Source organism: Chiloscyllium plagiosum, unplaced genomic scaffold, assembly GCF_037043375.1.
Source record: "Chiloscyllium plagiosum isolate Xiang-an unplaced genomic scaffold, Cpla_swu_hap1 HiC_scaffold_16, whole genome shotgun sequence".
Classification (NCBI taxonomy): Eukaryota; Metazoa; Chordata; class Chondrichthyes; order Orectolobiformes; family Hemiscylliidae; genus Chiloscyllium; species Chiloscyllium plagiosum.
In genome coordinates this window covers 15,834,966-15,859,976 of record NW_028270154.1, presented here as the reverse complement: position 1 = coordinate 15,859,976, position 25,011 = coordinate 15,834,966, and the positions used below count along the sequence as shown (strand labels likewise).

General features: G+C 42.8%; 1 protein-coding gene across 1 annotated transcript; it reads left to right on the top strand.

Annotated features, from left to right (window-relative positions):
- On the top strand, positions 1-25,011 carry LOC122556484 (LON peptidase N-terminal domain and RING finger protein 1-like). The gene is made up of 9 exons (XM_043703165.2): positions 1-340; positions 8,582-8,726; positions 8,859-8,958; positions 13,404-13,518; positions 13,706-13,827; positions 15,044-15,202; positions 18,516-18,678; positions 20,629-20,778; positions 22,842-25,011. The coding sequence occupies exons 1-9, from the start codon at positions 68-70 to the stop codon at positions 22,998-23,000; spliced, it is 1,386 nt and encodes a 461-aa protein (XP_043559100.2). The 5' UTR covers positions 1-67; the 3' UTR covers positions 23,001-25,011.

Here is a 25,011-nt window from a genome sequence, read left to right as displayed (position 1 = left end):
CCAGGGTTTGTGAAGAGCCGCAATCCGCAAATTGAGCAGTGGGGACAGGGGCACTTCCTGAGTGTCAATGGAGCCAGTTCCTCGGCGTATGCTGGGCTGCCCGTTGTGTCTCCGCCTGCTCCGGGAGCCGGTCACCGCCGCCTGCGGACACTCGGTGTGCTCCCGGTGTTTGAGGGCGGCTCGGGGCTGCCCGGTTTGCCTGGAGCCGCTGGGGGAAGAGCTGCCAGGGAACCGGGTGAACGTGTTGGCCAACGGGTTGCTGCAGAAGTGGTTCCCCGAGGAAGGGCAGCCGAGTGCGGTCACCGAGTGCAGTCAGGGACCGATCTCTCACTCCCATCAGGTAGGTACAGGCAAAAAAAAACACACACACACTCAGCAGGACGACAATCACCGAATCTAAATATAGACAAGAGCCTCAGAAAAACCCAGCTTCCTGCAGGTTGTTAGTGTAGAGTTTCCTGACGGTAATGTCCTGGCACTTTAACCGGCCTCTCCTGGATATATAAATCAGCAATGCATCAGGATGAAGAGATTCTCCTCCACCTGCTAATCGGATTCGAGTCATACAGCAAGTGACAGCCTTTCGACCCATCGTGCCCATGCAGGCCATTTGGGAAAAAAAAACTGCGGACGAAAATGAAAGAGAATTTGTTACATGAAAGTGAAAGGAAAAAAAAATCTTGCCTTAATATGTGCTTTTTCGGGACAACTAGGTGTCCCCAAAGCTGAGGCAAAAGTGAGGACTGCAGATGCTGGAGATCAGAGTCAAGATTAGAGTGGTGCTGGAAGCATTCGAGAAGCAAGGAAAGGGGCTCCTGATGAAGGGCTTTTGCCCGAAATGTCGATTTTCCTGCTCCTAGGATGCTGCCTGACCTGCTGTGCTTTTCCAGCACCACTCTGATCCTGTCCCCAAAACTGAGGTTGTTAAGATAGGGGAATGGGTCTGGGTGGGTTACACTTCAGAGCGCTGGTGGGACTTGTTGGGCCAAAGGGCCTGTTATCACACTGTAGGGATTCTCTGATTAGCAGGGAAGGGTGAGGTATATAAGATTATGAGGGTCACCGATAGGCTGGACAGAAAGCCTATAGGTTGAAGGGTCAATAACAAGGGGGCATAATTTTATAGGCAAATAACAGGACGTTTAGAGGAGATTTGAGGAAAAAGATTCATCCAGAGGGCAGTGGGAATTTGGAATGCTGTGACTGGGAAGCTGCTAGAGGCAGGAAACCTCACCATATGAGCACTTGAAATATCAGGAATTTCAAAGCTGTGGGCCAAGTGCTGGTAAGAGGGATTATTATGTATAGGTCAGTTTAAACCTGATGGGCTGAAAGGCTTCATCTGCACTTCATGACTCTATGACAAAGGTTGTCAGTAGAGGATAAGTTGTAACTTGAAACATTAACTCTGTCCAAGTTTTCCCAGTGTTTTTGTTTCAGATGTTGTAAAGCATTATGCAGCTGAATATAGAATCCCTACAGTGTGGAAGTAGAGCACTGAGTCCACACCAACCCTCCAAAGAGCAGCCCACCCAGACCCACTTCTGCATTTCCCTGCTAATCCGCCTAGTCTGCATATCCTTGGACCATGGGAGGAAATCGGAGCACCAGGAGCAAACTCCATGTAGACATTTGCCTGAGGCTGGAATCGAGCCTGGGACCTTGGCATTTTGAGGCAGCAGTGCTAATCACTGAGCCACCGTTTCACCCTACTTCTGAGTTGTAGTTACTATTGTGATGATAGAAGACTCCCACAAGCAGTCACCTAATAATGACCAGAATATCTGCCATGTTCTCGTGTGGTGTTAAATGAGGAATACAAAATAGCAGCAGAAATAGGCCATTCAACCCTTTGAGAAAGCGAGGACTGCAGATGCTGGAAATCAAAGTCAAAAAGTGTGGTGCTGGCAGCATCCGAGGAGCAGGAGAGTCGACGTTTCAGGTGTAAATCCTTCATCAGGCCAAGGGGGCTAAGAGATAAATAGGAGGGGGGTGGGGCTGAGGGGAAAGTAGCTTGGAAGGTGATAGTTAGATGAAGATGAGGGATGATGGTGATGGGTGAAGTGGATAGGTGGGAAGGAAGGTGGACAGGTAGGACAGTTTAAGACGGCGTTGCCAAGTTGGAGGTCGGATCTAGGATGAGGTGGAGGGAGGGGAGATGAGGAAACTGGTGAAATTGGGATTGATGCCATGTGGTTGGAGAGTCCCGAGGCGGAAGATAAGGCGTTCTTCCTCCAGGCGTCCAGTGGCTAGGATTTGGCGGTGGAGGAGGCCCAGACTTGAATGTTTTTGGTGGAGTGGGAAGAAGAGTTGAAGTGTTTGTCCACAGGGCAATGGGGTTGTTTGGCCCTTTTTGAGTTGGATCAATATTAACCAGGACACTCGGGAAAGATCACCTGATCATCTTTTACATAGTTCCATGGAATCTTTTACATCCTCCTCAGCAGGGGGATGGGGCCACTCTTTAATGTTTCACCTAAAAAATGATGTCTCCAGTGATGCAGCATTCCCCCAGTGCTGCACTGAAGTGTCAGGCTTGATATTTGTGTCCAAGCACTGGAGTGGAATTGTCACACTCTTGTCTAAGAGTCACTAACTGAACTACAGTTGGTACGATGACTCCTTTCAGCACTCTTGTATTTGCAGAGTGCTCTATAGACAGTTAGGTACATTTGAAGCATAATCTCTGATGTAACATAACTACCTTGTGCACAGAATTATTTCACAGACAGCAATGATTGGATAATCTCTTCAAGTGGCATTTGTTCAAAGAGTAAATATCAACAGTAAATTGGGAAACTAGGGTGAAATCACCAGTCAATTTTGACATCAGTTTAATGTCTTGAACAAATGTTCAAGACATTGAGGCTTGGTCCACCTTGATAGGTGGATGCAAAAGAGAAGGGGACAACTTGAAAAGCACATTATTTTATAAAAAAGTGCCTTGTATGTGAAATTGCCATCCTTTTATTATTACTGGACTGTTAATCGAGAGGCCCAGGTAATGTTTTGGGGATCTGGGTTTGAAGCCTGATATGACAGTGATATATATATAAATATCTGGAATTAAGAGCATGAATCCATTGCCAATAGTCGGAAAATCCCATCATATTCACTTATGTCCTTGAGGGAAGGAAATTTGCTACCCTCACCTGATGTACGTGTGATCCAGACCCACAGTGATGTAGTTGACTCTTAATTGCCCTCTGGGAAATTAGGGATGGGTAATAAATGTTGGTCTAGCTAGTGATGCCTCATCCCATGAATGAATGAAAAAAACTTCAGATACAATCATTGGATATGAAAAGTAGAAATGGGGGAGATTATGTTATGCAGTCTCTCAACACTTCAAACACTACCATTTTCACAAAAACAATAGAAATGCGAATGAGAAAAGGGGACTGAAGGGTCAATGTCACATGCATGTGATAACTAGTTAATGTTCTTCTTACTTGTGATAGTAGCATTACACAACACACATAACATTGCAAGGATATAGACCCAAGGATATAAGCACCTGAATATAAATATCATGTTAGAAGAGTTATATATCGACAATATCTTACAACAGCATTCAATTTCAGATGCTGACCTGTGCCTCTGCTGAGACCTCTGTGGAGTAACTATATTGATATTAGGGTATGGCATTGGGGGTGGGATCATAGAATCAGAGAGATGTGGAGCACGGAAACAGACCCTTTGGTGCAACTTGTCCATGCTGACCAGATGTCCTCACCTAATCTAGCCCTATTTGCCAGCACTTGGCCCAAATCCCTCTAAATCCATCCCATTCATATACCCATCTAGATGCCTTTAAAATGTTGCAATTGTACCAGCCTCCATCACCTCCTCTGGCAGCTCATTCCATACACACCACCCTCTGTGTGAAAATGTTGCCCCTTAGATCCGTCACTATCTTTCCCCTCTTACCCTAAACCTATGCCCTCGAGTTCTGGACTCCCCCACTCCAGGGAAAAGACCGTACCTATTTATCGTATCCATGCCCCTCATGATTTTATAAACCTCTTATGTGGTCTTATGAACTTTCCATTCTTCCCTATTGGTGCAGATGGTTAGGGATTAAATCATAGATCCTCGCACCACACAGTCCGGTTCAAACATTGCCCCCTCATACTCTGAGCTCATCCTTTTGGAATTCAGAACCTTATTCATTATCTTTGGCCCCTTCAAGGTTACCTCAGATTACAACAGGATCTTGATCAGATGGGCCAATGGGCTGAGAAGTGGCAGATGGAATTTAATTCAGATAAATGCAAGGTGCTGCATTTTGGGAAAGCAAATCTTAGCAGGGCTTATACATTAAATGGTAATGTTGGGGGGAATGTTGCTGAACAATGAGATCTTGGAGTGCAATGAGATCAAGGTTCATAGCTCCTTGAAAGTGGAGTTGCTGGTAGATAGGATAGTGAAGAAGGCGTTTGGTATGCTTTCTTTTATTGATCAGAGTATTGAGTACAGGAGTTGTGAAGTCATGTTGCGGCTGTACAGGACATTGGTTAGGCCACTGTTGGAATATTGCGTGCAATTCTGGTCTCCTTCCTATCGGAAAGATGTTGTGAAACTTGAAAGGGTTCAGAAAAGATTTACAAGGATGTTGCCAGGGTTGGAGGATTTGAGCTATAGGGAGAGACTGAACAGGCTGGGGCTGTATTCCCTGGAGCATCGGAGGCTGAGGGGTGACCTTATAGAGGTTTACAACATTATGAGGGGCATGGATAGGATAAATAGACACAGTCTTTTCCCTGGGGCGGGGGAGTCCAGAATTAGAGGGCATAGGCTTAGGGTGAGAGGGGAAAGATATAAAAGAGACCTAAGGGGCAACTTTTTCACACAAAGGGTGGTACATGTATGGAATGAGCTGCCAGAGGAAGTCGTGGAGGCTGGTACAATTGCAACATTTAAAAGGCATTTGGATGGGTATATGAATAGGAAGGTATTGGAGGGATATGGGCCGGGTGCTGGCAGATGGGACTGATTGGGTTGAGCCGAAGCATCTGCTTCCATGCTGTACATTGCAATGATTCTATGACTATATAACTCAAAGTCTGCATCACCTCACCCATTGTATTTTGTTAATGTCACTGCATTAGTACTGGTGCACTAGTGCACTACACTAGTGTTTGGCTGATCTGATCACTATAGCTGATGAGCTGGAAGTATCTGAAAGCCCAATGTGGAAGAGATGAGCCAGCACAGGGGATAGTGAGAGCACGCGGAGGAGAGCAAGCCCAATGCCAAAGAGATTGAGCCTGGCATGGAGGAGTTGGAACCCTTGTGGGGATTGTGAGTCCAGCATGGCTAAGCACTTAAGGAGGACTTCAATGTTGATCTTTTAATCTCATTTCTTTATTTTTCTACTTTATACTAAGAAGGATTTTAATGTTGAACTTTTATCTACATTTTCTTATTTTCTACTTAAGATTTGTACCTAAGATGGTGCCCGGATTGATGACATTGTAGACTTTTCACTGCACTCCTGTATCCCTGTACTTGAGTACACGTGACAATAAAATCTAATTCTAATTCTAGTAATCCATAGGTGCAGGCTAATGCTTTGGGGTCACTGGTTCCAATCTCATGTAGGACCTGGTGAAATTTTAATTCAATTTATAAATGTGAAATCGAAAGCTAATCTTAGTGATGGTGATTATCGCTGATTTTTGTGAAACCCCATCTGATTCGCTAACATCCTTTAGGGAATGAAATCTGGCTTTTTCCTGGTCTGGCCTACACATGGCTCTAGACCCACAGCATGTGACTGACTCTCAACTGTTGTCTGAAATAGGCTAGTGAGCCACTCTGTTCAAGGGGCAATAGGAATGGGCAGCAAATGCTGGCTGTGCAGTGATGCCCACGTCATGAATAAATAATGGAGAAAGGAAAACACTCGCCTTTGCCATTGTAAATTTTAATATTTTGCCTTTATTTCCAAGTACAGCTCTTTACTCAGATAAGAAAACACATCCATCACACCTTACTGCTTTCTGTCCAGAAGCCAAAATTTATCTGTGCTGCTGCATTCCATTTAGTACCATGCGATTAAACTGTTTGTGAAAATTCATGTACGGAAGGTTTATTGCATATTCTTCAGCAATTTTTTATTGTTTAACAGCAAACTATTCAACTTTCCTGGCATGACTTGCCATCATAAATTTAAAGTGACTATATAATTATTTTACGTGTGTGTGTGTGTCTCTCTCTCTCTCTCGCTCTTTCCCAGTGAGTGTGAATTTTAGTTATTTTATGGCCTCTGGAACCTAGTGCACTTTCAATGTTGACTGATCATTATGGTTTACCTGCTTTTCCTCTCATTGCACTGATTCCCTCAGGCCCAGTTTTTTAAGCATGCTTGCATTGTAAAATATTCTTTCCCCATGATACATCCAGAAATAACATTCGGAAAGTATAAACATCTTTGGTGAAAAGAACAACACTGCATTATTAGTCATGAGTCTCCGAACCAATAAATATGTCCTCCAGATTAACCAGGGTACTGAATGCATTGGCTGTTTGGGTGGTAGGGGGAAGATCATGTGGATGAGTGGAGTTCATGATAGTCCTGGAGAGGACAGTATATCATAATGTGTTTTAAGTTTACACTGACAGAATGTATTTCAAATACACTAAAGTCAAACTTGCAAGAATTTCACAAATCAGGGTCTGCTTTATATCTGTTTCACTTACGGATACCAGGCAAGAACACAGTGTGTTATTCAAAAATGAGCAAATAAATCAGTACCTGGGATAGAGGCAACTGGGGGAAAAGCACCTACCAGAAATACTACGCCTTCTTTCTCATTGTCCTTTCCTTTTAGAATCATAGAGATATACAGTACAGAAACAGACTGTTTGGTCCAACTCGTCCATGCTGACCAGATATCCTAACCTAATCTAGTCCCATTTGCCAGCACTTGGCCCATGTCCCTCTAAACCCTTCCTTTTCATATATGCATCCAGATGCCTTTTAAATGTTGTAATTGTACCACCTCCACCACCGCTCTGGCAGCTCATTCACCACCGTCTGTGTGAAAAAGTTCCCCCTTAGGCTCCTTTTATATATTTCCCCTCTCGCCCGAAACCTTTTAGTCTCTAATTCTGGACTCCCCTACCCCAGTAAAAAGACCTTGTCCATTTATCCTATCCATGCCTCTCATGATTTTATAGACCTCTATAAGGTCACCCCTCACCCCAATGCACCAGGGAAAACAGCCCCAGCCTTTTCAGCCTCACCCTATCGTTCAAATCATTCAATCCTGGAGACATCCTTTTCAATCTTTTCTGAACCCTTTCAGGTTTCACAACATTCTTCCGATAGGAAGGAGATTTCTGGATGGGGAATTAGGTTTGTGCATTTCTGCATCCCAAATCTCTCCTCTATACCTGAAAGATCTGTGTTCTGTATATTTTGGAAAGACAGAGGGTGCTGTTTGCATAGATTCATTACAGTACACTTTAGAGAGCTTTTCTTTTAGAAATTAACACCTTTGGGATCCAATATTTTTGTGATTTGAGACAGAATCTTGAGTGTAAAGTGTTTGAGAGAAATCAGCAGAATTCAGACATCTGGTTGCATAACATCTCCGCCACTGCAAGAGGATTTTCCTCGCCTCATTTTGGGTCTGTTATAGACCGTTTAATAGAAATGGATAACCGTGATTAGTTATCAACTCCGCAATTGTATCATCTGATTACATGGACAATCGAAGGTTATCTACATGGTACAGTGTGGTGCAATTCCGACAACAGCTGAAATAGCCATGAAAGACTGTCCTTCTCAACCTCTCTCCTCACCTGAGATGTGGTGACGCTCAGGCTAAACCATCACCTCCAGTCATCTAATGAGTCTGATAGGATTATGGTGACTTTAGATGGCATTAGTCCAGTAATTCAAGTGTTCCATTAATAACACAATGGCATGGATATAGCCAGTCTGACTGATGGTTCACCTTGTACTGACAGCACCTCATAGAATCCCATACAGCCCATTGAGTTCACACTGCCCCTCTGAAAAGCATCCCACACCAGTCTCACCCCCCTTCCCTCCCCGCAACCCTAATCCTGTATTTCCTATGGCTAATCCATCTAGCCTGCATATCTTATGGACTGTGGGAGAACACTGATGCAAACACATGCAGACACTGAGAGAATGTGCAAACTCCACACAGACAGTCACCCGAGGTTGGACTCAAACCCAGATCCTTGTCAGTGTGAGGCAGCAGTGCTAACCACTGAGCCACCATGCCGCCAACCTGATGACGGATGGTGCAAAGTCTCTTGAGCTGAGACATGGGCAGGAATCCAGGTGGCAGGGGAAGGACCCGATAATTTGAATGCCCAGTGTGAAAGAAATATCAAGGGTTTTGAGATGGGTGGAAGATTCTGCTCCATTTAGGTGGACCGCAATTCAAGCTGAACAATGAAAATATTCACTACTGCCGCTGTTTTGATCATTGTTTGTTGAGCTCAGTGTGTTGCAGATTCTGAGGAATGTCCAAAACATTTCTGGTGGTGTGCTGAAGCAATAACTTCTTGTACCGTCTCCTTTTGTCCTCTTGTCCAGAATCTGTCACTGGAGGCTACAGAGTGTTTGCAGAAAGGACAAGTGCCTTTAACGTGGGATGACTGTAGTGAGAAATATCTGATATTTCAAACAATGGCAAGCGATGCAACAAGCAAGCTTTCTGAAGAAAGAGAGAGCATCTCAGGTGAAGTTAAAAATCAATGTTACAAGCTGTCACATTGCAGGACATGTGTGCGTGTGTCCAGCTGTTGGGAATGCACAGTGTTGTCTATTTATAGCTGTGTTCATTAGTTAATCCAGCATTGTTTATCTATAGACTCGGATGAAGATAATGTCTCATATTCCTGCCCCTGCTCTCGGTCTGTGCCTCCTGAACTCCTCAGCATCTCAGACTTTGAGTGCTCAGTCTGTGCAAGGTGAGTGGAATTATTTACTGAATACTCAGTGAAGTGATCTACACCTAGATGTCTCCTCTGTCAGAGAGAGACTCGTGTTGCTTGATTTCTTTTTATTGTGTCGTGTTTGGTTGGGTCCTCTTCAGTTGTATGCCTGAGAGAAAAATGAAAAAAATACAGAAGCGAAGGAGTCTGTTAAGCAATTAGAACACTTTTGATCCTACAGTGAGACCGTATCTGATCTCTTGTCTCTTTTACATTTAATCATGCAGAGGGTGGTGCATGTATGGAACGAGCTGCCAGAGGAAGTGGTGAAGGCTGGTACAATTACAGCATTTAAAAGGCATCTGGATGGGTGTTTGAATAGGAAGGATTTAGAGGGATATGGGCCAAGTGCTGGAAAATGGGACTAAATTAGGTTAGGATATCTGGTCGGCATGGACGAGTTTGACCAAAGATCTGTTTCTGTGCTGTACATCTCTATGACTCTATAACAAAAATCTATCAAAGTCAAATTTTAAATAATTAGTTTAATTAGCATTTTCTACATTTTGCTTAAAAGTGTTTCCTGACCCATCTGCTGAATAAGCTGGTTCTAACTTTGAGTCTGTTTCCAGTTTTCCTAGCCTTTCACCACCACCCCTCCCCTGAAAAAGTGGCAAATGTCTCTATCTTCTCCATCATTTCCTTCTAAATCTTGAAAACTTTAATTGTCTTTTTACTTTCATACTCCAAGAGTATCCCCAGTATGTTTCGTCTAAATAATTTAACCCTGAGTCCTGGTAACATTCTGGAGATCTGTACTGCACTCTTTCTGAACCCAATATAATCCTTTCTAAGATGTGATAGTTAGAATGGTACAAAGAACTTTAAATGCTAGCAAACACTTCCTCCTCTCCCCACCCTTTCTGTTCTATCTCTCAAACTGTAAGATTCCATTAGCTTATGGAGTGTTTTTTTTTCGTACAGGAATTCCTCAATTTCCATCGCCCATAACTTTTATAATACTCAAAAATATTCAGATGTATCCATTCCTTTTGTTCCAAAACAGATAACTTAATACTTTCCTGAATTGAAATCCATCTGCCACAAATTCATTCATGCACTTCTTTGCTCTTATCTACACGACTTGTTTCTGTTTTCTTCCATGGGATGCATGCATCACTGGCAAAACCAGCATTTGTTGCCTGTCCTTAACTGCTCCTTGAACTGAAATACATGTTGGGACCATTTCAGATCTTGGATAAAAATCAGCCAGATTGCTGTGCACCTGGAGTCACAGAATGGCCAAGGACAACAGATTTCCTTTCCTAAAGGATATTAGTGAACCAGATAGGTTTTTACACAATCAGTTGTAATTATCATGATCACCATTCCTACGAGTTTACAATTCCTGATGTAGCAGCTGAATTTAAATTTCACCAGCTGTTCTGGTGGGAATCTGAACCCATTAACCTGGGCCTCTGGGTTATTGGTGCAGTGACATTATTACTATTCTACCGAGCTTATGCTTGAAATGTCAACTCTCCTGTTCCACGGATGCTGCCTAACTGGCTGTGCTTTTCCAGCGCCTCACTTTTTGACTCGATCTCCAACATCTTCAGTCCTCACTTTCTCCAACAATGCTACCATTTCCCCATCTTTGGAGTCATCAAGAAACCTGCATAGATTGTTCCCGTGTTATCTGAGTCAGTAATGGATATTGAATAGTTGCTGTTCCAGCACAGATATTGTGGGGCATGACTTGCCATTTTCAATTATACCTATTATTCTTACTCTCCTGTTCCACTGGCTAATCTTACTAATGTTTTTGGATGCCATATTTCCCTGCATTACCATACCAATTACACTTCACAAATACTTAAGGCACTGCAATCTCTTTGTAATTACAAATCTTTTTCTTCCATTTGTCTTGTATGGGAGTGGACTTGGTGTCACAGATTTCTGAATTGGTTGAAGCTTCCAAGTTGTGTAACACATCAGCAATTTACATTTCTGCGAGCTTTTAACCTAATTAAATATTTGAAGGAGTATCTTGACAAGTGTCATATTAAAATCCATGAAGATTCATTTTTACTTAAATGGAAATAGATTGAGAAATTGGAGATACAATGAGTCCTGGGTGTCCTGGTTCAAATAAGCATGAAGGGACAATAAGTGGTGAAGAAGGCAAATGATACTTTGTCCTTTATAGCAATGGTATTCCAATACAGGAGCGGGGATGTCTTTCTACAATTGTACAGGGCCTTGGTGAGACCACACCTGGAGTATTGTTTGCAGTTTTGGTCTCCTTATCTGAGGAAGGATGTTGTGGCTATGGAGGAAGTGCAACAAAGGCTTGCTGGACTGATTCCTGGGATGGCAGGATTTAATATGAAACGAGACAGGATCAGTTAGGACAACATTGAATGATGTTTAGAAGAATGGGGGAGACAATTTTTCATAGAAAACCTTAACATTTCTAACAGATTAAACACAGAAAGAATGTTCCTGATGACTAAATATTCTCGTTGAACTCTAAGGAACCTAACCAGGTTGCTTTTTCAGTTCTTTGTGTATCTGTTGGTAACGATCTTTGCTTCTGAACTCAATCTGCTTCTGGTCTCTCTGGGTTACAAAAGCTCAAATTACTAAACACTTGGAACAATAGTCTCAACAAGTAGCTTATCTTGTCATTTAGCTTAAGTCACAATTTTTTTTAGAAATGCTCCTTCAACCCATTGATTAAAAAGTAGTTTCTGGCCCTTAAAAAAAAACGTCAGCTTCATCGAGCTGAAACCAAAAACCCTTTTACCTCTACTTCAGAACCCAAGTTCCCAGGTAATAATATATTATAAACTTCAAATCTGACAGATTATGTTTATACGAAAGAACATTTTTGGGGAGTTGAGGCAGGGTACTGAATTGCAAAAGAAAGATAACTTTTTTTTTCACTGCAGTGAAATAGAAAATGGCAAAATTAAATTGTGTGCAGCAATAACAATGAGATAAATGCCCACATCAATTTCCTCAAGGTTTTTAATCATGAGGCACACTCCAGTGAAAGCACCAGGAATGGCATTGCTCTGTATCATGGGTTTGGGTATCTAATGGAGCTGCGAATTTGATGGACGTAAATAGTAGTTCTTCGCTAAAACCTGTGAGACCATAAGACTTAGGAGCAGTGATTGAGGAATGTTGTGTGGGGATTGGTGGGGCCTGCAATTAGTGACTATATGGAGTCAGCATGTAACTGACCTCTCACTTAAAGCATCTCCACATCACTGAGTTATGCAGTTGTACAGCAAGGAAATCAACCCTTCAGTCCAATATGTTCCACGCCAACCAGATATCCTAAACTAATCTAGTCCTATTTGCCAGCACTTAGCCCATATCCTTCTAAACCCTTCATATTCATGTACCCAACCAGATGCCTCTTAAATGTTGTAATTGTACCAGCCACCACCACTTCCTCTGGCAGCTCATTCCATATTCACACCAACCTCTGTGTGAAAATGTTGCCCCTTTGGTCTCTTTTAAATCTTTCCCCTCTCACCTTAAACCTATGCCCTCTAGTTTTGGACTCCCCCACCCAGGGGGAAAGGATCTTGGCTATTCAACCTATCCATGTGCCTCATCATTTTATAAACCTCTATAAGATCATCCCTCAATCTCTGACTGTTCAGGGAAAACAGTCCCAGCCAGTTCAGCCTTTCCCTATAGCTGAAACCCTCCAACCTTGCCAACATCGTTGTAAATCTTTTCTGCACCCTTTCAAGTTTCACAATATCTTTCCTCTAACAGGGAGACCAGAAGTGCACAAATTTTATTTCATTTTGTGACAATGTTGCTCCTTTAACAAGGTTATGCTGTCCTTGGCTTTTTGTTAGACAACACAGACTCTGAAAAGTTTGGGGTTGAAGGGTTTTAGGGCCACTTTGATAATAGCTAACACATACTGCCTCAGGCAGAAGGCTTCCAAGTTTTAAAAAAGTACACTTGTACAATGAAAGTGGAGTGGCCAGTTCGCCCAGCTCAGCTCTTCTCTGGTTTGATTTAGTTTGTTTTTTAGCAGCAGTGTGGAAAAAGCTGCTGGACCCAAAGAAGCAGGTCCAGGCTGGTACTCTCTCTCTCACTTCCCTCCTGTAAGAACCTCTGTTTGATTTTACCTTTTGTGCCAAGGGGTGTTAATGGAGATTGTTGCAAGAATTTGGAACAGCACCATTAAGTTGCGATAATCTGTCGGGTTTTCGGATTGGTTAAGTTATTCAGTATTCTGTTATTTGTGCTTCATTCAATAATCTTGTAAATAAATTCTGTTTTATTTAAAACTGTGGTTTGACCAGCTGCATTCCTCCTGGAATATCCATGTTACACCTGCTTAAAACAACTATCAAAGTTAGGGTCTGGGCTACTTTCTTGAAATGTTTTGGGGGGGTCTTGTCTGGTCTATAAAAATATTTGATGTGTGAGGTGTTGCTTTCCAGGTTATTATTTGAGCCAGTCACCACCCCCTGTGGCCATACCTTCTGCAAGAAATGTGTCGAGCGATGTATGGATTACAGACCGTGCTGCCCTCTGTGCAAGGAGGACCTGAGAAAGGCAAGTTTTGCAAAGTGAGTTTATATTAGCCGAAGGTAAAAGGCATACGTGGTCGCTCATGTAGTAGGTACGGCGGGCCATGCGCAAACATGGTGCATGGGCTAAGGGCGACCTGATCTTACAGTACATGGGAGAGTTGAAAGCCCTGTCTGAAGCTCTCTTCTCTGCTGTTCCCCCCTGCTCCCAGTTCCTGCAGCAGAGGCAGTATCGGGTCACCCAGCTCCTTGACTCCCTCATCACTGTGTACTTCCCCACAGAATTTGCAGAGAGGAAACGGCAGAGTGAAATTGAAATGGCGGAACTGTCCAAGTGAGTGGAAATCCTCTCCCCGAGGAAGGGGTGAGGGTGGGAGAGGGGAAGTGGGAGGGAAGTAGGAAGGGGGTGTGACTGGGAGTGGGCGTGCAGAGGTGGGGGAGGGAGACCAATGTGTTGTGGGGAGGGGCGTGGTGGGTTTGGGAGTGGGAAGGTGGAGGGGGTAGGGAAGAGGAAGTGGAGAGAAGTGGAAGAGGGTGGGATTGGGAACGGGGTGGGAAAGGGGAAGGGTTATGCTGAGGAAGGGAGGTTGGGAGGGTATGGGTTATAAGACTGTCAGGTATGGGACCAGACTTAATCCATTCGACCTATTGAATCTGCTCCACCATTCAATCATGGCTGACACGTTTCTCAATCCCATTCTCCTGTCTTTTCCTGTAACCCTTGATACCCCCATACCAATCTTAAATACACTCAATGACTTGGCCTCCACAGCCCTCTGCAGCAATGAGTTCCACAGATTCACCTGCGTTTGGCTGAAGAAATTCCTACTCATCTCCGTTCTAAAGGATCAACCCTTCATTCTGAGGCTGTGCCCTTGGGTAACGATCTCTTCTACTTGTAGAAACACCTTCTCCACGTTCACTCTATTCAGAGCTGATCATGAAAAAGAGGTCAAAGATAAGGGCTGGTATTGAAGGAAGGCCACGGCTGGGGTGGGGGTGCTGGGGAGGCCTGTATAACATAGGAGGAACTCTGTTTGGAAGGAGAGTGGGGAGAGATTGAGAGCTGGCAAAACAAAGGGGGTAACGTGAGTTTGGACTGATATGGGACAGGAGAAAGTGAGGTCTGCAGATGCTGGAGATCAGAGCTGAAAATGTGTTGCTGGACAAGCGCAGCAGGTCAGGCAGCATCCAAGGAACAGGAGAATCGATGTTTCGGGCATAATTCCTGAAGAAGGGCTTATGCCCGAAACGTCAATTCTCCTGTTCCCTGGATGCTGCCTGACCTGCTGCGCTTTTCCAGCAACACATTTTCAGCTCTGATATGGGACAGGAGCCTTGGGATGAGATGAGGGTCCTATTGTGTCTTTGGGTAAGAAGAGACAGTGAATGTTTGGCAGGAGAGGAGTGGAAATTGAGGGAGATTGTGTTGGGGGAGGGCTGAAAGGGCAGGGAAGTGAATTATTTTGTTATGGTGAGTTATTGGAATGTTTGAGCTGGTTGACTCTGCCGGTAATTGGCTGTATGAATTATATCTGTTTTTTTTCTAGTTTGACGAAGGATGTTCCGATTTTTGTCTGCACAATGGCATTCCCAGGAATCTCCTGCCCACTGCATATCTTTGAGCCCCGCTACAGACTGATGATGCGACGATGCCTGGAGACAGGAACTAAAACATTCGGGATGTGCATATATGACGGTGGAAAAATGTGCGTGCAGTGGTCTGGGGTTGGCTGTGATGAACACAGTTACTGTTGCTGTAGTAACTGCCCCCTATGGGGCAATTGCAAGCTAGCTAAGGACATTGTGTCAAATATATTTCATTCTGTGACGTACTGCACAGGATGTGAATCAGTCTTTGGATAGCTGATGCAGAATTTTCAATAACTTGAGTGGTGATGCAACACTTATTGGGAGGTGTTCAGTACACGTGTTCACACGTGTTCCTGAAGAAGGGCTTATTTCCGAAACGTTGATTCTCCTGCTCCTTGGATGCTGCCTGACCTGCTGCGCTTTTCCAGCAACACATTTTTCAACACACGTGTTCAGTGTAGGGTTGTGCATAGAACAGCAGAGTATGGAAAAAGGCCATTTGGCCCATTGAATCTGTACTTTGGAAGAGCAGTCTTGGTTGTCACATTCACAGCTCTTTCCCCATATCCCTGCGTTTTATTTTCTCCAAATATTTATCCACTTGCCTTTAATTGAACTGTTGTCCTCACCCTAAAAGTTAATGCACTGTATAAATCCTAACCACTCAATATATTTAAAAACAAAACTCAATATTGCCAGTTTTTTTTTGCCAGTCGGAAATCTGCACCCTCTAGCCCAACACAGCTCTCCATCTCCATTCTAAATCTCTCCCTATTTGTGAAAACACCTCCAGCCCTCCTGGTCTCTGCTCAGCCAGGGAAAATGTATTCTTTTTTAACTCCATTCCAATCATATAAGATTTGAAACATCAGTGTCAGGACATTGTTTTGCCTTCTTTGCTCAGCAAAATTCCGTAACTCTTTCTGTGTCTCAACATGACATAACAATAGTACATGTTGAGATAAATAGTTTAGATCTAATCACCACTACAGAGACATTATGGTCAAAGTTGGGAACAGAAATATTTCAGGGTACATAATATATTGGGGAGAAAATAAGGCTTTGGCAAAGGAGGAGGTACAGGCCTGATAGTGAAGGATGATGTTCATGAGAAAGGATCTTAGGTGAGAAAGTCAGTAACAAGTGTAAAAATAGCAAGAGCCATAGAAGGTGGTAAAAATAGTTTGTAGACTCACCACCTGTAGTTTTGCCTTTGTACAAAGTGTAAACAGGAAGTTATAAGAGTATATCAAAGGCAATGCAATAATTGTGGGCAGTTTTAATCTTTATGCAGAGTGGACCGAGAAACCTGGCACGGGTTGCATAAAGGTTAATTTGTAGCATGTTAATGCAACAGTTTCCTGAAATGTGGAACCAACTTGGGATAAAGCTGTTTTAGATCTATTGTTGTGTTAATTGATCGGATTTGCTGGGAGCTTGTGAGTCTAATGCTATTGAATTCCATTTTAAGTTTGAAAGTGACATACACCAATCACAAACAAATCTTAAAATCAGTTACATAGTGTTATGAAGTTGAAGGCATGTACTGTATCTTTGAGAGTATGAATGCTGTTCTGAAATGAGAGATTATAAGCACCTGTGTATATGACTAGATCACAGTCCCAGAGTGTAGTGGAAAATTGAAGATATGTTACATTTGGCTGTGATACCTGAGTTTTGGGTGCAGCTTTGACAACAATTTGAACTTAACCAATCAGTTTAAGTTATGCCCCAGGATACTAAAACCCAATTGAGTTTGAATTTATTGTTTTGCCAACATCGAACCAATGAGACAATCCAATTTTGGGGGTATAAGAATGCGGACATTTTGAAAATTGTCAGAGAGCAACTGCAATAGAGAGAGAAATTGCCCATCTAACAACTTGCTCTCAAAGAAATTAGAAAACACTATCAATGGTACCTTTTCATGTAAAACCTACTTACAGTAAAAAGAAAGAAGACAACCCTGGGAGATCAGGAGCAGGAAAATTAAATACAGTGGAGAAGAAAAAGACTGTGTGATTTTGAGATTAAGCTAACGTAATTTAATAATTATCTTATTGGAACCAGCATCTTGTTGTAGAGTTGGAGTCAGAGACTAAGCAGTTAAGAGAAAGGGGGGCTTAGATTTGTGAAAATGTTCACTTTTAGAGTAAGAAAATAAATTGATGATTTTTTTAAATAGTGGAATTTTAGAGTTCTGTCACCCATATTTTAACAGATTACGAGGTGAGGCAAGCTTTTCTGGGTGTTTGGTTTAGTTAACAGAAAACGTTCACCTCCATGTCATAACAATAGAACAAAGAACAAAGAAAATTATAGCCCAGGAACAGGCCCTTAGGCCCTACGAGCCTGTGCCAATCCAGATCCTTTAGATTAACCTATTGCCTATTTTCTAAGGATCTGTATGCCTCTGCTCCCTGCCCATTCATGTATCTGTCTAGATACATCTTAAATGATGATATCATGTCCATTTCTACCACCTCTGCTGGCAATGCATTCCAGGCACCCACCACCCTCTGTGCAAAGAACTTTCCCCTTAAGCTTTTCCCTTCTCACCTTGAACTCGTGACCCTTGGTATTTGAGTCCCCCACTGTAGGAAAAAGCTATCTACCCTGTCTATACCTCTCATGATTTTGTAGATGTCAATTAAGTCCTATACACTTTAACATGACTTGCCAACTCTTGTACTCAATATCCCATCTGATGAAGGAAAGCGTGCCATATGCCACCTTGACCACTCTATCCAGCTGCGTTGCCATCTTCAGGGTACAATGGACCTGAACACCCAGATCTCTCTGTACGCCAATTTTCCCCAGGGCTTTTCCGTTTACGCTCTGGAATCAGATCTTTCAAAATGCACCACCTCATTTTGCATTCGCAATAGGTATGAGGGGAGAATTAGCTAAGATTGGTTGGATAAATAGACTGAAAGATAGTGGTAAATAAACAGCAGGAAACTGTTAAAGATACAATTCAAAATATCAAACCAAAAATGCATTCCACATCTCAACAAATGGATTTTCTTGCTCACTCGGTAAGCTAATGATAGCATTGGATTAACAGAAGAAGTCTATACTTCTGTAAGGAGCAGTAGCAACTCTGATGATTGAAAATGTGTTAGAAAGCAGATATGGTCATCAGAAAGTTGATGAAAAGGGACAAAAGATAGAACACAAGTGTAAACTAGTCAAGAATATAAAATCAGGTTGTATGAGCTTCTACATGTACATGAAAGGGAAGAGAGAAGCTAAAGTCCTTTTAGAGGCAGTAGAAGGAATTATGATAAGGAATGTGAAAATGCAGAGACTTCGAATTAATATTGAGAGTCTTTTTTTGTTTGTTTGTTTAACTGCTGTGAGTTTCTTCTACTGCTCGTTAATTTTATCATTTTGTATTCAGATCTTAAATTCATTGTTGGCCCTCAGTTTTGCAGATTTTGGCTGCATGCTGAAGATTGAAGAAAGTGAAAATCTCCCAGATGGTCGGTCTCTAGTCAGCACTGTTGGGGGACGTCGCTTTAAAGTGTTGAGAAGAGGACATAAAGATGGGTATAACGCAGCTGATGTTGAATACTTGGAGGACAAACAAGTAAGTGTGCACCTTTTTTTTTCTTTATTCGTTCATGGGATGAGGGTGTCATTGGCCAGGCAGCACTCATTGCCCATCCCTAATTGCCTAGAAGGTAGTAAAGAGTCAACCATGTTGCTGTGGGTCTGGAATCATGTGTTGGTCAGACTAGGTAAGGATGGCAGTTTCCTTCCCTAAAGGACATTAGTGACTCTGATGTGTTTTTCCAATATTCGGCAATGGATTCATAGTTGTCATGAAATGTTTAATTCCAGGTTTTTATCATCTGCTGTGGCGGGATTTGAACCCCGGTCCCCACTATATTAACTGGGTATCTGGATTAACAGTCCAGTAAAAAATACTACAAAGCCATCCCCTACCCTATGCCATCTTATGGCAAGCTGCAGGGTCAATCTTCACCATATCGAGGCTGCATGGATGTCACAGAAAGGAGAACAGAATGGGAATTTCAGATCCTGGAGCTGGTGGAAAGTACTTACTGTGAGGAATGCTAAACATATGGAACCAATCTGAAGTGACTATCTCTTGGTACAATAGCCCTCCCTTGGCCTCCATTGTGGAGCTCTTGCGGTTGAAGAAATATCAATATGTTGCTGGTATTGAGGAGGGAAATTAGAAATTGGGGGTGATAACCAAACTGTCTATTTTCCAACAGAAATCATCATCATAGAATCTTTATAATGTGGAAGCTGGCCATTCGGCCCATTGAATCCACTCCAACTCTCGGAAGAACATTGCACCCAGACCTAACCCCTCACCTATCCTTGTAACCCTGCATTTCCCATGGCTAACCCACCTAACCTACACACCCTTAGACACTATGGACAAGTTAGCATGGCTAATCCAAGCAACCTACAGTGGCACAGTGGTTAGCACTGCTGCCTCACAGTGCCAGAGACCCGGGTTCAATTCCCACCTCAGGCAACCGTCTATGTGGAGTTTGCACATTCTCCCTGTGTCTGCATAGGTTTCCTCCAGGTGCTCCGGTTTCCTCCCACAGTCCAAAAATGTGCAGGTCAGGTGAATTGGCCATGCTAAATTACCTGTAGTGATGGGTGCATTAGTCAGGAGTAAATGTAGGGGAATGGGTCTGGGTGGGTTGTTCTTTGGAGGGTCGGTGTGGGCTTGTTGGGTCGAAGGGCCTGTTTCCACACTGTAGGGAATCTAATCTACATCTCTTTGGACTGTGGGAGAAAACCAGAACACCCAGTGGAAACCCACACAGACAGAGGGAGAATGTGCAAACTCTACACAGACAGTTGCATGAAGCTGGGTTTCTGACACTGAGGCAATAGTGCTAACCACTGAGCCACCAAGCTGTCAATCATGGGAGATGGTGGGCAGGGCAGTGTGGTGGAAAGGATGGTGTAGGCTGGGAGTTTGTGTTTGTTTTTTGTTTTGCAGAACTTTATCTAGATCTGAGCTACATTTCAATTTGTCTATGATTAATTCTTCTCACTGAGGATAAATTAGAGCCAAGAAGAATGGTTAATTCATTCACTATTCCCACCAATCATTCACGACTAATTGCTGAGAATAGTGAACAAATTAGCATATAGCTTCTTACAAAACAAGATCGAATGAAGTTGAGAATTTGGAGACAAGAGACAAAGTTGGCAAACTATTAAAAACAAGTGAATTGACCCTGTGTCAATCCAGAGATTTCACAATGAGTCATGTTCTACTGCCAAAATGCAGCTTCGTTACTTTAGGGCTACAAAGACTAATTACTGTTTGGTAAACTCAGGTTGAGATCATTAATTGCTTTTTAGGCTTTGGGACACGTGAAATGTGAAGACAAGAAATGCTGATTTTTGTTGTTGCTCACAAGGAGCTTGCTGACACTTCGTTTTATTGAAATCTCAGTGAGTTGAGTCAGCGATTGGAAATAGCTCAGGCTGGGAATCTGAGTTGGTGGCCATTTCTGAGTTCTGCTCTTTCTTTCTGTAGGTCACTGGGGTCGAACTGACTGACCTCTGCCACTTGCACAGCCGTGTCTACGCACAGGCTCGGAACTGGTTTGACCATCTGCCCAGCATTCTCCAGAGACGGATACACACCCAACATGGACCCATTCCAGACCAGGAAGGAAATGTACAGGTAAAGGGAGAACTCATGGCGCCCAGTTTCAGTAATAAAACTATTACTGAAAGTGGTAGGGGTGTGAAATCAACTTAACAATTTGTGGTGTGGCTCATGTTGCCATTTTTATTTATTTCCCAGTTTTCTAATAGTAGTGGAATTTTAACTCTTGCTCTGTGGGCACTTATTTGTCCATCTGTAAGATACTGCTGCTAAAACACAACACACTTCCCATGTCAGACACTGGCATCAAGTATTTCCAGATCATGAACAGAAGTGAACTAATGTGTAATGCTTTTTAAATACTGTTCCATTAAATCATTATAGCAGAGTAGATCTGCTTCTGTTCCCAAATATTGAATGTTGAAGTGAGGTGTATTTAGTCTGGGTAGGTATTGAAGACTGTGGGAGTGAATAGGCGCAGTGGAAAGAACAGGAACGGGCTCACAAAAGTTGGATATGTTCTCACTGCTCCAGTTTAGAAGCAGAGCAAATTCTGATTCACTTCACTTCCATCCATCTTAGATTTTCTATATACCATCGGTAGTAACGAGTAATGTGGAGCCAAATGGTGCAATCAAGGACAGCAGGTAATGGCATCTCCCTAATGCAGCTTTTTATTTGATTCATTTGTGGGACAAGGTGTTGCTGACTGGTCAGCATTTATTGCCCATTCCTAGCTGTCCTTGAACTGATTCATTTGCTAGACCATTTCAGAGGGCAGTAGATAGTCAACCACATTGCTGTGGGCCTGGAGTCACGTGTAGGCCAGACCAGGTAAGGATGGCTGATTTCCTTCTCTGAAGGACATTAGTGTGCCAGATGGGTTATTCCAGGAATCTTGTTTGCCATTTATACAAATGATTTATATGAGGATATAGAAAGAATGGTGAGTAAATTTATAGATGACACCAAGATTGGTAGTATAGTGGACTGTGAAGAAGGTTATATAAAATTTCAAAGAGATCTTAATCAATTGGATCAATGGGCTGAAGAGTGGCAGACAGATTTTAATTTGAATAAATTCAAGATGTTGCATTTGGTAAAATAAATAAAGGCAAGACTTATACAATTAAATGTAGAGCCTTGGGTAGTGTTGTAGAACAGAGAGGCCTAGGGATTCAGGTACATAATTCTTTAAAGTTTGCATCACATATTGATAGGGTGGTTAAGAAGGTGTTTAGAATGCTTGCCTTCATTGGTCAGACCATTGAGTATAGTAGTTGGGGCATTATGTTGAGGTTGTACAGGACATTGATGCGAACGCTCCTGGAGTACTGTGTCCAGTGCTGTCTCCTTGGTATAGGAAGGATATTATTAAGCCAGAGAGAGTTCAGAAAAGATTTACCAGAACGTTGCTGGAAATGAGGATTTAAGTTATAAGGAGAGTCTGAACAGGCTGGGATGTTCTTCACTGTAGAGGTAGGAGGTTGAGGGGTGACCTTATAGAACTTTATGAAATTGTGAGGGGGATAGATAAGGTGAATAGCAGGTGCCCTTTCCCTCGGGTGAGGAATTTCAAGACTAGGGGTCTTATTTTTAAGGTGGGAGGAGAGCTTTGAAAAGGACATGAAGGACAACTTTTTCATAGTAGTTTGTGTGTGGAATGAACTTCCAGAGGAAGTGCTGGATACCAGTACAATACAACATTTGAAAAAGCTGAAGTAAGTACATGGATAAGAAACATTTGGAAGGATATGGGTCAAGCAAAGGCAGGTGGGACTAGTTTAGTTTTGAATTAAGGTCAGTATAGACTGGTTGGACGAAAGGTTCTGTTTCCATGTTATCAGATTCTGACTCTATGACTCGAATTGGCAATGGTTTCAGGGTCATCAGTAGATTCTTAATTACAGATGTTCTTTTAAACTTGAATTCAGATTTCACCATCTACCATGACGAGATTCAAAGCTGGTCCCAAGAACATTAGCTGAGAGTCTGGATTAATAGTCCAGTGATAATACCACCAGGCCATTTCCTCCCCGCTTAAGGGGATTGATGAGGACGAGCTTGATAATGGAATTGTTCTAGTGGGTGGTTTGTGTCATCAAAGCTAATGTACTGTTGTATTTGTTGTGTTTCAGGCCTCTCCAGATGGTCCTCAATGGTGCTGGTGGCTCCTGGCTGTTCTCCCAATGGATCCCAGTCTTCAAATGATGCTGCTGTCATCTACGTCATTGCATCAGCGACTGACGCACCTCCAGCGGGTCCTGCATTATTTAGTGCAGAATCAGATCCTGTAATTGCAAAGCACCAGGGAGATGGTAACATCTCTTTTATTATGTACTCACTCCTACCAATATGCTGGAAAGATTCCAACAGGGCAGGAGGGAGGTGAGGTATCTGTCTTCTGAACACTTGGAGACTGCAATCTTTGCTTGTCCGATAATTGGGTAGGTTCTGAATTGTCAAAACCTTGTCAAGTTATTTCTTGTTCATTCAGGAGCTGTTGGCTTTGTTGACTTGGCCAGTATTTATTGCCTATTCCTAGTTGACCTTGAGAAGGTGGTGGTGAGCTGCCTTCTTTAACTGCTGCAGTCCATTTGGTGTAGGTAGACGTACAATACGGAGGGAGTTCCAGGATTTTATCCTAATGATGCTGAAAGAATGGGTGGGTTAAGACGTTCTGAAATGATGTATGGAGTTCAGATGAGGAGTAATTTGATCCCGACAGGATGAAGATGCAGAGGTTTCTGCATTCTCTGTCAGGTCAGTAAGCTAAGGGACCACCCAAACATCATGCAGCACTGGCTGCTGGTCCACAGGCTGGAATATGAGAGCACCCAACCTCCAATGGACAGTGACCACAGGATGAGGTTCCTTTGAAAACCTGGCCTCTGCCCAAGGTCCGCAGTAAGGGGAAAGAACATTTCTAACAGGGTGACATGAGCACTTGGCTGGATGCTGCTGTGAAGCAGTGAAGAGTGTCGTCATTTTCCACAGCTTGATCCATTTTACCACCAAATGATAATTACCTATTTCCCTCTGTGGCAGACTCCCTATTTAATTATTGACATCCATGAGTTCTTGAAATCTGCAATTTTGTAAATTCTTACAAGATTATGGAAGTACAGAAGGGGCCGATGAACATTTTCTTGTTGAGATTCTGTACATGGCTACAGCTCCTGCATTTAACATATGCTATGGACTAAGTAAGACCAATCAAAACATTCTTAAGCAGGCAGCTCAGACCATAACATCACAATTTGTTTCGTTAAGTATTACCCAGATTAAGTTAGCTAGGTTGACTACTAGATTTTAAAACAGACAAACATTTATTCACAAAATTACACAATGAAACTCAAAGAACAGAGTAAAGAACCCCTATAGAACTCAACATATCCAACTAGCTTTTCAACTAGAGTAAGCAGCAGGCCTCCCAGTGAATCAGCTATATCATTTGCAAGGACAAATTTGTATTCCTGGAGCTGAGAGTTTGTCCAGTACTCCTCCCACAAATTCTCCACTCTTCTCTGGACTCTCTAGCCTCACTTTACATAACTGAGCACTTCTTGTCTCACCATGAATTCCTGTTACCAATACCTTTTCTGGCAATAGTCTCTCAGGTGTACATATCTCCTCATCCTTCAGCATTACAGACTGAGCGGATCCTGTGTCCCTTAATATTGTAACCTCCTTACCTATTGCTCCTGAGCTATATGATTAAACTTTACCCTTGCATGTATATCTTTTAAGCAGATCCGGCACTTCCTCCGTAATCAACCTCTGATCATCTTGTACACTCTGAGGCAGTTGTCTAACTTCCCTTGTGTTTTTTGTTACTAGTCCAACAAAACTTCCAGACTTGTCTGGTTTTCCTACATATGGCTTTCTCCTAGCCCACCAACACTGACTTTGTGTGGTGATTGTATTACAATGAAAACACAGGAGCCTTTTAACTTCTTTGTCCCCCTGTGGTAAGTGACCCTTATGATCTTCACTGAGATCTACCTTTCCCTTTCCACGTGAGGATTTCTCTTTGCCCCAAATTCTATCTCTCATGGACTGAAATTGATTTTGGAAGCCAAACCGAGTTTTATGGATTAGCTCATAATCATTAGCTACTTCAGCTGCTAATCTTGCTGTTTTAACTCTCTGCTCTTCCACATGAGTTTGTACTACTTCCTCACTGATTCTGGATTAGTGGTGCTGGAAGAGCACAGCAGTTCAGGCAGCAACCGAGCAGTAAAATCGATGTTTCGGGCAAAAGCCCTTCAGGAATAAAGGCAGAGAGCCTGAAGCGTGGAGAGATAA

Coding starts and splice junctions, on each gene's coding strand:
- LOC122556484 (XM_043703165.2), top strand. CDS start 68: ATGGAGCCAGTTCCTCGGCGTATGCTGGGCTGCCCGTTGTGTCTCCGC. Junction 8,727..8,858: donor AGAAAGAGAGAGCATCTCAG/GTGAAGTTAAAA, acceptor GTTTATCTATAG/ACTCGGATGAAGATAATGTC. Junction 18,679..20,628: donor AATACTTGGAGGACAAACAA/GTAAGTGTGCAC, acceptor TTCTTTCTGTAG/GTCACTGGGGTCGAACTGAC.